The sequence below is a fragment of the Pseudonaja textilis genome, chromosome 7, assembly GCF_049901715.1.
Source record: "Pseudonaja textilis isolate UNSWEBS1 chromosome 7, rPseTex1.2, whole genome shotgun sequence".
NCBI lineage: Eukaryota > Metazoa > Chordata > Lepidosauria > Squamata > Elapidae > Pseudonaja > Pseudonaja textilis.
In genome coordinates, this window is record NC_141996.1 from 22,718,807 (window position 1) to 22,732,641 (window position 13,835).

A 13,835-nucleotide genomic window follows, 5' to 3' on the forward strand; every position below is an offset into this window, starting at 1 on the left:
ACAGTCGTAAGTGTCATAACTCACTTTTTTCAGTGCCATTGTAACTCTGAATGGTCACTCCACACAAGCAAAGTACCAGTAAAAGAGGGGAAAAAAACTCCAGAGAAGTTCCAGAGACAGGAAGTCTAGTCCTGCCAAGAATGTAATAAGGGTTAACAGAGAGGCAGTTTCTGTAAGCAACACCAGAATGTTTCCTTCCTGCCTTCCTTACAGGATTAGGCCAGTAATTTCTTCTAACAATCGGTTCTCTGAACTGCTTAGAATGCTAACAACCGGTTCTACCAAATAGGTGCGAACTGGTAGAATCCCACCCCTGCCTAAATTCATTATTTTGTTGCGTTTTTCGCAAAAAGTCTATAAGGGGTTTCTAATCAGCAATAAACATGTTGTCTTTTCTCTTATCAAAGAAGTCAAATTTGCCATTTCAGCATCAATGATACACTCAATTGGAATGTGGAACTAAATTGCAAAGGGAGTTTTATCAGTTGCAAATTGATAAAATCAAACATTTTTCTAACTTTAAAAAAATCTCAGACTTTTTTGGCAGATGAACAACAAACCCATAAGGCCTAGTTTATATATATAATGTGGGTATAATGTGATTGAGATTAGTTTTGTTGTGCCTCTCTTGCTTGTTCAAATTTTTTTATCTTATTTAGTACACACGTGGATCGAACTATAGGTGAGCAGGATGTATAGATTTAATAGAAAAATGAGGGAGGACAGGCAAATATTTTTATAATTGATTGTAATTGAGTGTTGGTCATTGAGTATTGATTCTGTGTGAATGTAGTAAACAAGTTACTTTCTAAAGTCGAAAACAACCAAACTATGTAAAAAAAATTACTACTAGATTTGCTGCTCTCTTTATTTCCCCTCTAGTGGCAGAATAGGATACTTGCTGTTGAAATGTTTGGGGTTTTACTTCTGTGAACTAGAGCTAGTTGAGATACATTTGGTAAGTTAACAAATCTGAATGTGGCATAATTGCAGATGAACATTCAGATTAAATTCCTGTCTGGAAATTACTATGCCAAGATGTCCTCTAGATGGCACTTTCTAACTCTGGTAAAATTACTTTTGAGGATCTATGTTATTAACAGTCTTTTAAAAGGCAGTATCTGCAAAGGTTTCTTTTAGATAGCCAAAGAAGCGAACTAAAGATTCAGGTCTGAGCAAACATGTGTCCAGGTTATCTTGGGCTTTTCAAACCAAAAATAATAGAAGTTTAACTAGAATGTATCTTGCAGACAGGGATGGGTTTCAATTTTTTAAACAACCGGTTCTGTGGGCATGGCTTAGTTGATGGGCGTGTTTTGGTGGTTATGTTATTGGCTGGGCATGGCTAACTCAGTATCACTCACATTGAGGCACGCATCTCCTCGCCTGGCCTCACATGGCTGTGGGAATGCTGCAACAGTTGTAAGTGTGAAAAATGGTCATAAGTCACTTTTTTCAGTGCCATTATAACTTTGAATGGTCACTCCACACAAGCAAAGTACCAGCAAAAGAGGGAAAAAGAACTCCAGAGAAGTTCCTGAGACAGGAAGTCTAGTCCTGCCAAGAATGTAATAAGGATTAACAGAGAGGCAGTTTCTGTAAGCAACACCAGAATGTTTCCTTCCTGCCTTCCTTACAGGATTAGGCCAGTAATTTCTTCTAACAACCGGTTCTCTGAACTGCTTAGAATGCTAACAACTGGTTCTAGAAAATAAGTGCGAACTGGTAGAATCCCACCCCTGCAGTTTCATCTTTCACTTTGATTACCTATGCTTTCTATTTTCTACTTTATTATTATCTGTGATATAACTACACTATATTTTGTACCCTTGCAGAATCCTCTCTTTTAGATTATCTTATTAACCATTATCTCTGAGATCTAGAAAGATCTTGACAGACTTGAACACTGGGCCCTATCCAGTGGTGGGATTCATTTTTTTTTATTACCGGTTCTGTGGGCATGGTTTGGTGGACGTGGCAGGGGAAGGATACTGTAAAATCTCCAGTCAGAGGTGGTATTTGCTGGTTCTCTGAACTGTTCAAAATTTCTGCTACCGGTTCTACAGAACCGGTCAGAACCTGCTGAATACCATCTCTGGCTCTATCCAAAAAAATGCAGTTCAGTGGTGGAAAAAGGAAGGTTTTTCATTTAGGCAAGAAAACCCTAATCTAGCAATGAGAAGGGCCTAGAGTTGACATGATAACAGTCTTCCAATATTTGAGAGGTTATCACGAAGAAGGGGAAACCTATTCTCCAGAGTGCCTTAGGACAAGATAAGTAACACATGGAAACTTATCAAAAAGAAATCCAACCTAGAATTAAGGAGAAATTTCCTTACATGACTTGCCTTCAGAAGTTGTGGGTGATCACTGGAGATTTTTAAGAACAGATTGGACAGACATTTGTTCAAAATGGGGTAGGGTCTCCTGCTTGGGCTCCCAGGTCACTTCCAACTGTGTTACTCTGCTCTGTTATTTCTATTAAAATTATTGTTCAGAGTATTTTCAGAGCAAATGCCTTTCAGATCAACTGTTGACTACATTTTTCACTGCAATTCTTACACAGATTTATAAAACTATTTAAACATGTACAAGAATCTTGAAATGATTATCTACTCTCTTACATTTCTGAAATATTCTGTCTAGAAGTCTTTCATGAATCATTTTGGAATTTCTCCACATATTTTTGTTTAATCAGAAATACAGGAAACAATACTTGAGAAAAGTAGGAAAGGCTTCAAAGCCACATTCCTATGTCTTGTGTAACCCAAAAAAGAAAAGGACATTCTGGAATCATTTAGAGTTATTTTCATATTTGTGTTCCAGTTAAAAGATTCTGAGTTCACCAGGCATTTGATTTGTGTACATGTGGTTTGTATAAATGACCATCTGATTTGTAGCCTTTTTTTACACAGGTATTTTTTCCTTGGCATAAAAATTATTTTTCTCCTTCATTGGAGGGGGAAAAGTCCAAAAAGTCACAATGAAAGTCACAGATATTGACTGAAGTCCTGCCTCTTTTTACATAGGTCACAATGCCTATAAAAGGGCTGGGCTTTGATTGTATCCTTGTGGCCACCATTTTTCTGTTTTTGGCCCCTATTTTCAACTCACTTTTTTGGTGAAACTGTTTAAGTAATGCAAACCTGTCAGATCTAATCAGACAGGGAGAAACCATTGGGAGAGAGAGGTGGTCCCATAAGTTATCCAGTCCTCAGCTCAGACTGTGAAGGAGTTTATAAATGACCATCAGCACTTTTAATTGCACCCAGAAACGTACAGGTAATCTTTTCAGTTTGTGAACTAGCATCATTACATCAGTGTACCGAGACACCTCCATTGGTCCAATGTTGCATTCTGGATCCCTTATGCAGACCATGTCTAAAGTTCAACTTCAATCCCTGCCAACTTTAGCCAACAGAAGGAAGTACAGCACAACACAACAAACTGTTGCAAAACTGGATCAAGAGACCATCTGATCCATACCAAATGCAGTGGGAAATCTGAGGAAAAAATCCCCAAAATAATATCTGACTATTTGCTGTAGTTCTTCTTGAAAGTTGTCATAACTTGGAGACACATGTTCTGAAATACATGTGACAACTCCACCAGTAACTAGGACTATTCCCAAGCTTCGCCTCCTTTGATGTTTGGGGACTTAAGGGAGGTGCAAAGATTGCAGTAACCTGAGCATTGCAGACAGACCTAACAGCAGGTTCCAGGCTCCTGAATAGAAGTAAGCACAAGCTGTTGCCTTATAAACGAAAAACAAATGCAAGATTTCAGCCACTGGAATTAGGAAGACAACGATTCAGATTCCATAATGCCTCTGAGGAAAAAAGTGCGACCAAGTTCTGCTTCTGGGAAGTTAGAGACCTCCATGCTGACCAGGTAAGGGGCAATAATGGAAAGGAAGGTGTTATGTCTCTATTCATTAAACAGAAACACTGTGCTACCTTTATTTTTTTCCCCACACAAAACAAGATTTAGTTGCAGCTGACAAAGGCAGTCATGTTTGGAATGCTTGTGTGGTTGTCAAGGAACCCAAGCTGTTCGAGTTTAGTGTTTGTTTTTCTCCTTGTGTAGGAATTATAATTGTCTCTGCCTGGTATTATGGCTTCTTTACTTAGCAATGATTCCTCCACAATTCTATCTCGTCAGGAGTTCAGTATACACAGCTGACCTGTGGATTTAGCTTCAGTGAAATGTGTGAACACTTCTTAGGTAGGATAGCTCTTTTTTTTTTTTTTAGAAGATGCAGTGCATTAGAATCACATTCAGTCTCCTGAGGACTTTCTGATGGCATAACCTAAGACTTACTCTCACAGGAGGAACTTAAGAATAAAGCCGCTGTGTTCCTGCAAAGAAAGCATGTTAGATTTCTGACCTGCTGGTGATTAAATTCACAGAGCAGAGGGAATATTTTTAATATTTAACAAAACTTTTGCAGGATTCCTGCTAAGAGTACACATCTCAGCAAAAGCATTTTTGTAAGGAAGGAAAATCTTCTTCTGTTGCATATTTTATCTCAATCAGGAGTGGCATTCTGACTCAGGAATAAGTAGAACCCTTTAAAAAGGTGAGCTGCCACTCACCCCTGATCTATCACAATTTTCTAGGAGGGGGAGGGGGAGCCAGTTATTCAGTAACACAATCTTATCCATCGATAACTTGCAATACATACAACATACTACTATAACAATACCAATAGCACTTAGTCTTATATACCACTTCACAGTGCTTTACAGCCTTCTCTAAGTGGTTTATAGTGTCAGCCTATTGCCCCCAACAATCTGGATCGTCATTTTACCGACCTCTGAAGGATGGAGGTCTGAGTCAAACTTGAGGTGGTCAGGATCAAACTCTAGGCAATGAGCTGAATTAGCCTGCAATATTGCATTCTAACCACTGTGCCACCACTAGTCTATGTTGTTGAATTTTATTTAATCATTCATTCTTTATTTGAAAAGTCTCAGTCTCACAAAATTATTCAGAAAGTAGGCAAATTTAATGGCTACCTTTAAAAACTGTGAACCTTCACCATTTCATTGATGAAAAAGTTCAGTAATTTTCTCAAATTCTTTTAATTAACACAGGGCTAAATAAACGTCCTCTAATATTTGAATTATTCTCTGCCTTTCAAAAAGGATAAGCATTTCTCCTTCAAAAACCACCTTGATATGAATTGTTATATTACTAATATAATATTTTGTAGAATTTGGCTAACTAATCAGTTTTGATGTATACATCTCAAGTTGGGCCCATACAATGTGCTTAGTTCCAAGGTTACATGGATTTCCTCTACTCTTTTGTATATAAATACATTACACATTCCTCTTTTCACAGAATTGCATACCCCATGGTTTGTTCAATAAGCTATTCTTAGCCAACAATCAATAGAAGACAATATATCATGCTCAACTATGGTTATATCATGCTCAACTATGTTAAGTCCAAATATCCAATGGAGTTCATTGGAGGACTTTGAGCCAGTCAGGCCTGACAAAGTTGCTTTGATATGGATAAAATAAGAAAATTACCTTCCCATTCCCATCCCATCCCAGTTAAGTACTGTATCTGCAAGAATAAACAAAACTATATAGAATGATTATGTCACATATATGTGAATCGTACCTTAGGGGTTCATATTCTTACCAGTGCTGTGATCAGATGTGCTTTAGTTAATTACAATGAATGAGAAATTTTATTATATGGGCCTTTAAAAAAAAGTAAATGACAAGCCCTTTGATAGTATTAATAAGAAAAATATACAGATCTGTCTATGACACTCAAAGGAGATTTTTGCCATTTTAAAATCATTTCTATATAGTTTGGTTTAATGTATTTTCCAGGATATTTGAATAATTAATCTCCGGTAGAGAAAGACCACAGAGATATTTTAGTGAAGATCATGTCTTGAGCTTTTCAATTAGCTTAAGTGTAACCAAGCAACATTACAGAGTAAACAAAACATGAGAACAGTGTTTAAAACTATCACTCACCACAAAGCTATAGTGTATATTTATTTTTAGTTTGGCTTTCAGCCAGATAACTGGCTTGTGCATTTAAAAAGGTTCATCTAAGGAAACCATAATCAAAACTAAAGAGAATTCAGTCCATTCCTCTATACATAATTTTATTTGTTATCATATGTTTAGCCATTAAGAAATGCACATGACCTGGGAAGCCAGGAAACATATACTCCATCCATTGTGTTCCATTGTTTTCTAGTGGAGGTGAATGTTCTGGAGATGTACATTTGCCACATCATTTGAGATGCAAAGCCTTTAGAGAAATCCTAAGGAGCCAAATTACTGACAAATTATAATTTTCAATTGTAATAGAAGGGAAAATATTAAATTCCCAAGTAGTAGGAGTTCTGACATCCAGTGGCCAGTTGGATACCAGTAGATTTATTTAGGATTCAAAACAATAAACATATTCATAGAGCAAAGAGGCCAGTAATTTATTAAAGTAATATAAATTACAGAAGAATGTATACTCAAATATTCTTTCTGTAGGTAAAACTGAAAAAGATTTTAGGTGAACCCCTTCTTGGGCCAGTTGGAATATAGACCCTTCCCAGTCACGTCTACATCAAGTGCCCATCCTATTCTGATTTATCTTGGCTTAAGTACTTTTACATAAATGTAGGAGGGTCATCTGTTTTTAGCTCCTGGAGATGCCTGCTCAGGGATGTCTCTTCTTGGAATTCAACAACTGAACTTTTCTTTTGAAAAGTTACTCCTCTATTCAGTAGGGTGATAATGTTGAGATAAATAGCATGGGTTTAGGACAGAAGGTGCACATGCATCAAGATCAGTACAGTAAAGATATTTTTATAAAGAAAAAGGAACACACAGTGCAGAAGCAACTGAGTGAGCCGAGTAGTATAATAGTGGATGATAAATAATAATTTGGGATTTATATAAACCAGGAGAAAAGTGGATCATGTCATTCACCATTTCATCTGCATGAAAATTATTATTAACTTAGTTAAAATGTAGCTTAATTATTAAACTATAGCCCAATTAACTCTATATGAGCCCTGGTGGTGCAATGGTTAGAGCGCAGTCCTGCAGGCTACTTCTGCTGCAGCCAGCTGCCTGCAATTTGGCAGATCAAATCTCACCAAGGCTCAAGGTTGACTGAGCCTTCCATCCTTCCGAGGTGGGTAAAATGAGGACCCAGATTGTTAGGGGCAATATGCTGACGCTGTAAACCACTTAGAGAGGGCTGTAAAGCACTATAAAGTGGTATGTAAGTCTAAGTGCTATTGCTATATAACAAAATAATATCTTATTCCAAATTCCAAACATATACAAGAATAGGATAGGATAGGATAGGATAGGATAGGATAGAATAGAATAGAATAGAATAGAATAGAATAGAATAGAATAGAATAGAGTTGGAAGGAACCTTGAAGTTCCTCTAATCCAATCCCCTTCTTTGGCAGGAAATCCTACCATTTCAGACAAAAGGTTGCCCAATGTCTTCTTAAAAACTTCAAGTGTTGGAGAATTCACAATTTCTGTCGGGAAGTTGTTCCACTCGTTAATTGTTCTATCAGGAAATTTCTCCTTAGTTCTAGTTGCTTCTCTCCTTTATTAGTTTCCACCTATTGCTCCTTGTCCTGCCCTCAGGTGCTTTGGAGAATAGCTTGTCTCCTTCTTTTTTATGGCAAACCCTGAGATATTGGAACACTGCTTTAATGTCACCGCTAGTCCTTCTTTTCATTAAAATATATGATTAATTCAATTTTATTTCACTTAAATCACCATCATTCCATTCCTAGTTGTGATCATATCTGGAAACATAACTGTCAGAACGTCACTTAAAGATCAAGTGTGATCCCTTGACATAAAACATGCTACCCTGCATATACCCTGCATTATGGCCTTGCAAGCTGAAGATCTTTAGGCATATGAGCAGAAGACTCCAGTGTCAGGCAGAAGCCATTACAGAGTAGATAAATCCCTTGTCTCTGATCTAAATGCACAAGTTTCTGGAGGAGATTTCACATTAATCCTGCAATAAAAGAGAGCAAGAGCTTTGAAGTGCCACAAAAACTAAGAAACATGTAACTGCTTTATTATTTTAGCTTAGAATGAAAGAATGATAGAGTTGAAAAAGAGAGCTTAGGTTATCAAGTCCAATCCCTGTCAAGTAGATTCAAGTGGTTGGAGAGTTGGTAGGCAGATGCACTTCAGTTGGGATGGGTTGGGGGACACAGCAGAAGAAATTGGGGTCAGCCATTTCAGGAAAGGAAACACTCATGGCTTTGCAGCTATATTCTTCAGATAGAATTGGATCACCTGAGTCAATCTCAGGTTAGGGTGTTAAGAGTACATACACCTAATCATCATGCTCTGCTCAGTTCTGCAAGACCAGGGACACGGATCATAAAATAACATGTGGTTGTATTTTCCATCTATGAAATATTCTATCTTTAAGAATATTTTATCTCATTCCCCCCATTAAAATTCAGGTAGTCAGCCAAACTGGAGCTCTTTTGTAGAACTGTTAATGCATACTTGTATGGTTTTGGGATGTTGTGTTGGTTTTTAGGTTATGCGTTTAATTTGATGTTATGAGGATTCTTATAAACCAGTAAAAATCCATACAAATTAAATAATTTCCCAAACTGTATAAATAGACATACAGAAACTCTTAGAAATTGCTGACATAGAAAGTGTCCATAATGAATGAACCTTTCTTCCTTCTTCCTCTGTCATTCTTTCTGGCTTTGTTATCTGCAGCTTTAGTCCAAATTTTAGAAAGTCACTTCACCTTTTAATACCTCAGGCATCTTTAATTGTTAGTTGAATAATTGTAATTTGTGCATGAAAAAAAACACTGTTTCATTGTGTCAAAGAGAATTAATTCTAACCCCAGTCTGGAACTTTGCTCCTTTTGTTACTATTATTTCTAAAACTGGTTAATAATGAATGAACAATAATACCATTTCCCACATGGTCACCTTCTGTTTTTGTGCTTGGACAGCATTCTGAATGAGCTAACAGAGCCAACATTGACAAAAGACTCTCTGTTTGGAAGAGCACAGACTTCATTAGCAGGCCCCAGATTGCAAACTGCCTCTGCAGTTTCTATTGGCAGCTTCTCAGAAGGCCAAAAGAATATTCCCAGGCCCCCAGAATGGTTGGTGAGGGAATTACTGAAACGGCAGCAAAGGAGTCACTCCATTGGACTCATGGAAAACATCTCAGAGAGTGAAAGTATTCATCACCGTGCCGATTCCTCCAGAAGCCACTGGAAAGGCAAAGTATAACATGTTCTCTTTGTTAGCTTATTAAGGATTTTCCATAGTTAAAGGTTCTGAAGAGTTATATAAAAGATTATTCAAATGTCCTTTGTACAGAAATCATCTGCTTAGAAGTTGCTTAGAAGTCAGATGAAAACTGAAGCACATATTTTATGTCATGCTATATGTTTTTATCAGGTTATTTAGGACTACAGGTTATTTAGCATACATTTCAGTCTCCATGGAGATGCCACAGAATTGGCACTACGGTCTGTTCAAAACCAACCACTGAAATACAAAGCAAAGATATGGGGACCTGTATTTATTTTTCTACTTTAAAATATTATCAGTTTGCGGATGGGACGGAGACACTGAGCCTGCCATTCAAGGGTATGAAATATGTTTTGTTGCCTACGTTGCTCAATGACGATCTGTATACATCCAGCTGAAGGCACGTAAATTTTATTTTATTTTATTTGTTTGTCAAACATGTACAAAATAACAAGTACAGGTATAAACATAAACATGAACAAAAGAAGTAAATGCAGATAAATGGGGACAGTAAGACAGGGACGGTAGGCACACTTATGCACGCCCCCTTTAAGGACCTCTTAGGAATGGGGTGATGTCCACGGTAGACAGTTTGAGGTTGAAGCTGTGAGGGGTTGAGGCTGTAACAATGGAGTCGGGTGGAGCATTCCAGGCGTTGACCACTCTGTTGCTGAACTCGTATTTTAATAATAAAACTGTTATAATGAAGGAAAACTTAATTCACTCTCTGCTAAATCATTTTCTCATATTCTACTTCCTTTCGGATACATTCTGTATTAATGGTGCTTTATATTTTTCTAAAACATCTGAAACCTTAGCTCAGAGGGACAGAGTTGAACATTTGGGGGTTTATTTATTTTGCATTTATATCCTGTTGTCATGTATTACTTTTATGTTGTTACTTGCCTTTTAAGAGTGTATATTCTTCCTGATACTGTGAGAGAGGACTAAATGCATTTGTGGCAGATATTAAATATTGATTCAAGACATCAAACCAGAAACTTCTCTCAGAAATTCAGTTGTGTACCATACAATGTTTGCATTAATCCATCTTGCTCTTTGTCTTGGCAAGATTGAACAGCAGATTACACTTGATCAGCTGCAGAAACTATACACAGCCTTTCAGGTACAGTCATCCTATTAAATGGTTGGTGTCAAAGTAATTATAATAATCTCTGCATGGAAATTTTTGACGTTGCAGTTGCAACATATCTGGGAGGATCTAAGTTGAGAAAATTTGTAGACGTGATCCCATTGGAAAAGATAGATTAAAGACATTATTGATTAAAAATGTTGGTCTGATATAAAATATTTATGCTTTGGAATTGATTTGATTTTAATACAAGGTGATGATGAACGAAAGTATTCATTCTTGAAAAATTCATTGTCAAAAGATGTATGTCAAGCAAGAAAGTAACATAATCCTTGCAGTATGTGATTGCCTATACTGGCAAGTGTTTTCTTGGCATAAGAGGATGAATGATGATTAAGAATTGCTATTTTATTGTTTTCATATTTGCCAAAGATGGAGCATACATTACTTAGATTAATTGGGACTGAAGTGTTTGTAAATTTGTAAGTTGCCAAGGATCTGAATTATTATTATATCATGGGGATGCTGCAACGTGTCAAAAATGGTCATAAGTCACTTTTTTCAGTGCCATTGTAACTTTGAATGGTCACTAAATGAACTGTTGTAAGTTGAGGACTACCTGTATTCACTTTGGATGGCATATACATTTAATAAATAAATATAAAATATTACTCAAAATTGAACTGTGGAGACTAAGACATGACTAATTTAATAAATTTTGCTTTCAGTCTTGCTCAAATATCAGAGTGCATTTGTGATGACTCTTCGATCTAGAGCTCGGTCAAATCTCAAAAGGACTTGAGCTACTCAAAAAAGCCCAATTGGGTAACACAGAGAAAATAAAATGCAAGAGAAGAAAAATGGCTTTCTCCTTCCTTTACCACAAAATCGGCTGAAAAAGTTCAAACAAATTTAGGATACGTTTTCCTCTCTACTCACTCCAGTCACCTCCCAACTTTTTCCACTGCTCTCAGCTGAGACTTATTGCTGCCCATCTTATAACAGTGACTCAGTATAACATGACTGAATAAGTTCCTCTTTGTGAAAAATGTTCAGGAGTTAATATGTCAATTAATGTTGAACTTGTAGAAAGAATGCAGAGAATAGCAGCAAATATGTCTATGGAGATTCTCAGTCATCTAGGTCATGGCCGTCTCAAAGATGCTTTTTTAAGAGGCAACTGGACTTTCTGGATTTTCTTTGAAGAGAATCAAAGAGGCCATCTATGACAAAATTGAACAGTCCTCTCTCAACAGAGGGGGGAGGGATACGACATCTCCATACCCATTTGCACCACTCAGATGACCCTGATGACACAAATTAACCTTCAGTTGGCCTTAATGACTTGCTAAAAGAATGCAAATGACTTGCTGTCTGCGAGGAATATAAATCCTTCCATTCCCCATCATCCAGTCAGAGCTGAAGAAGTTTCTTGAATGAGAAGTGAAATGTCTTCAAAGAAAAACCAGAAAGTCCAGTTGCCTCTTGAAAAAGCACCTTTGGGAGCAGCAAAGATGATTAGGGGAATGGAGGCTAAAACATACAAGGAAAAGTTACAGGGATTGGGGTATGTCTAGTTTAATGAAAAGAAGGACTAGGGAATGATATGATAGTGGTGTTCCAATATCTAAGAGGCTGCCACAAAGAAGAGGGGTTCAATCTATTGCACAAAGGACCTGACGGCAGGACACAAAACAGTGAATGGAAACTAATCCAGGAGAGAAAGAACCTAACATTAAGGAGAAATTTCCTGACAGTGAGAACAATTAATCAGTGGAACAACTTGCCTCTAGAAGTTGTGAGTGCTCCAACACTGGGGGCTTTCAAAAAGAGATTGGACAACCATTTGACTGAAATGGTATAGGGTCTCCTGCTTGAGCAGGGTTGGACTAGAACAGGGGTCTCCAACCTTGGCAACTTTAAGACTTGTGGACTTCAGCCAGCAGAGCTAGCTGAGGAATTCTGGGAGTTAAAGTCCACCAGTCTTAAAGTTGCTAAGGTTGGAGATCCCTGGACTAGAAGACTCCAGGCTCTCTTCCAACTCTATTATTCTGTTATTGTAAAATTACAAAAAACAGAGCAAAATTTAATATAACCATTAATCTGTCACTGGAGTCTTCCTCTCTGCTTTGGCATTGGCTGTAAAAGGGGCAGCTCATTATCTGCCACAGGCCTGAAGAAAATGTTCCACCTACTTACTGAAGGCCTTTACAAGTCAGGTGGAAAGAAGGTCCAGGTGAGTGGATGTCTTTTTATCCAGGACCAGAAACAATAAAGATCACAAGAGTTGTTCTCATCAGATGGCATGATTTATTGAGTGAGCTGTTGAGGCAGGTAAAAGTATCAATAGAGATAGAAACCAAGATATGTAACTTTGGTAGAGAAACAGAGTCACCTTATTTATGGTGAAAGTGGATCAGAATCCCTCTTGAATTCCTGAAGTCTGCTGTACCTGTCAGGCCTCAGCCCAAAGACGACATAGAGAATCCAGTTCTGTATTTGCTTATATCTAATAGACAGAATCTTGCCAGACTAAAGCTGTAAACTTCTAACCTAATTGATATACTTGGGAGATTCTAGGGTGTGGCTACCCTGAATCTTTTCCTTCCTCCCCACCTAGTTCAGAACTACACAGACTCTTGCCTTGATCCCTTGTTTGAGATGCACTGCCTTCTCCATGGGAAGCTGCAGTGCTACTGCCAACATTTCCCCACTCCTTCTTCAGCTGTACATTTCTTCACAGTATCTCATTTCTGATGAAGAAAATATTGACGTTATGGTACTTTAGTTTTACATTTAACATTGCTCTCATGTTTGAATTATTCAGAAAGAAAGAAAAAAGTGACAGAAGAACAAAACTATGGATTTGAAAACCTAAAAGCGAACATTTTGCCATATCTACTGCTCTATACTAATGCTTAATAACGTTTTGCTGCTTTATTTGCCTCCAGGGATTGGAAACAAGTGGACATAAATCTGTGGATGCAGAAAGCTTCAAGCACATATTAAAGACATGTGTGGAATCACATAATGCAGTAAGCAAGTAGTTTGAAATTACTTGGGATATTTTTACATGTAGCAAAAGTTATAAGTAAAAAGAGGATGGGGATGGAAAATTATATGCCTTTCTTCCTGCCCTAAGGTGCTTCATCAAATGGTGGTGGGGGAATGGAACAGTGAGCTCCAACAAAATGCATTTCATGAAATTTCAATGCTCATTTTTTTCTTTCTATAGACTGATGAAGAAGTGGAAAAACTGTTCATGAAAATAGACTATTTGGCAACAGGCAACATTCAGTGGGTACATACATATTTTGCTTAATGGAAAAGTAGATGAGATGTAGTCAAGCATTTGGCCTCAACAAAACAAGAAATCTTTTTTTTTAATGTGAATTAGCAGAAGTATCCTTGATTGTGGCAACATTAGAA

The 13,835-nt window shown here is 37.4% G+C and overlaps 1 protein-coding gene across 5 annotated transcripts in view; it reads left to right on the forward strand.

Moving 5' to 3' along the window:
- Positions 1 to 3,702: 3,702 nt before the first annotated feature.
- Positions 3,703 to 13,835, forward strand: part of LOC148125266 (cilia- and flagella-associated protein 337-like) — a 40,804-nt gene continuing 30,671 nt past the window's right edge. For 2 of the 5 annotated variants that reach the window (XM_087937224.1, XM_087937227.1), the window contains exons 1-5: positions 3,703 to 3,891; positions 9,004 to 9,283; positions 10,386 to 10,439; positions 13,358 to 13,441; positions 13,642 to 13,707. In XM_087937224.1, coding sequence (XP_087793350.1) covers positions 3,824 to 3,891; positions 9,004 to 9,283; positions 10,386 to 10,439; positions 13,358 to 13,441; positions 13,642 to 13,707 — 552 coding nt within the window. In that variant the 5' untranslated portion in view covers positions 3,703 to 3,823. Of the gene's footprint in view, positions 3,892 to 9,003; positions 9,284 to 10,385; positions 10,440 to 13,357; positions 13,442 to 13,641; positions 13,708 to 13,835 lie in introns of those variants that run through there. The other 3 variants (XM_087937225.1, XM_087937226.1, XM_087937228.1) reach the window with 3 other exon arrangements.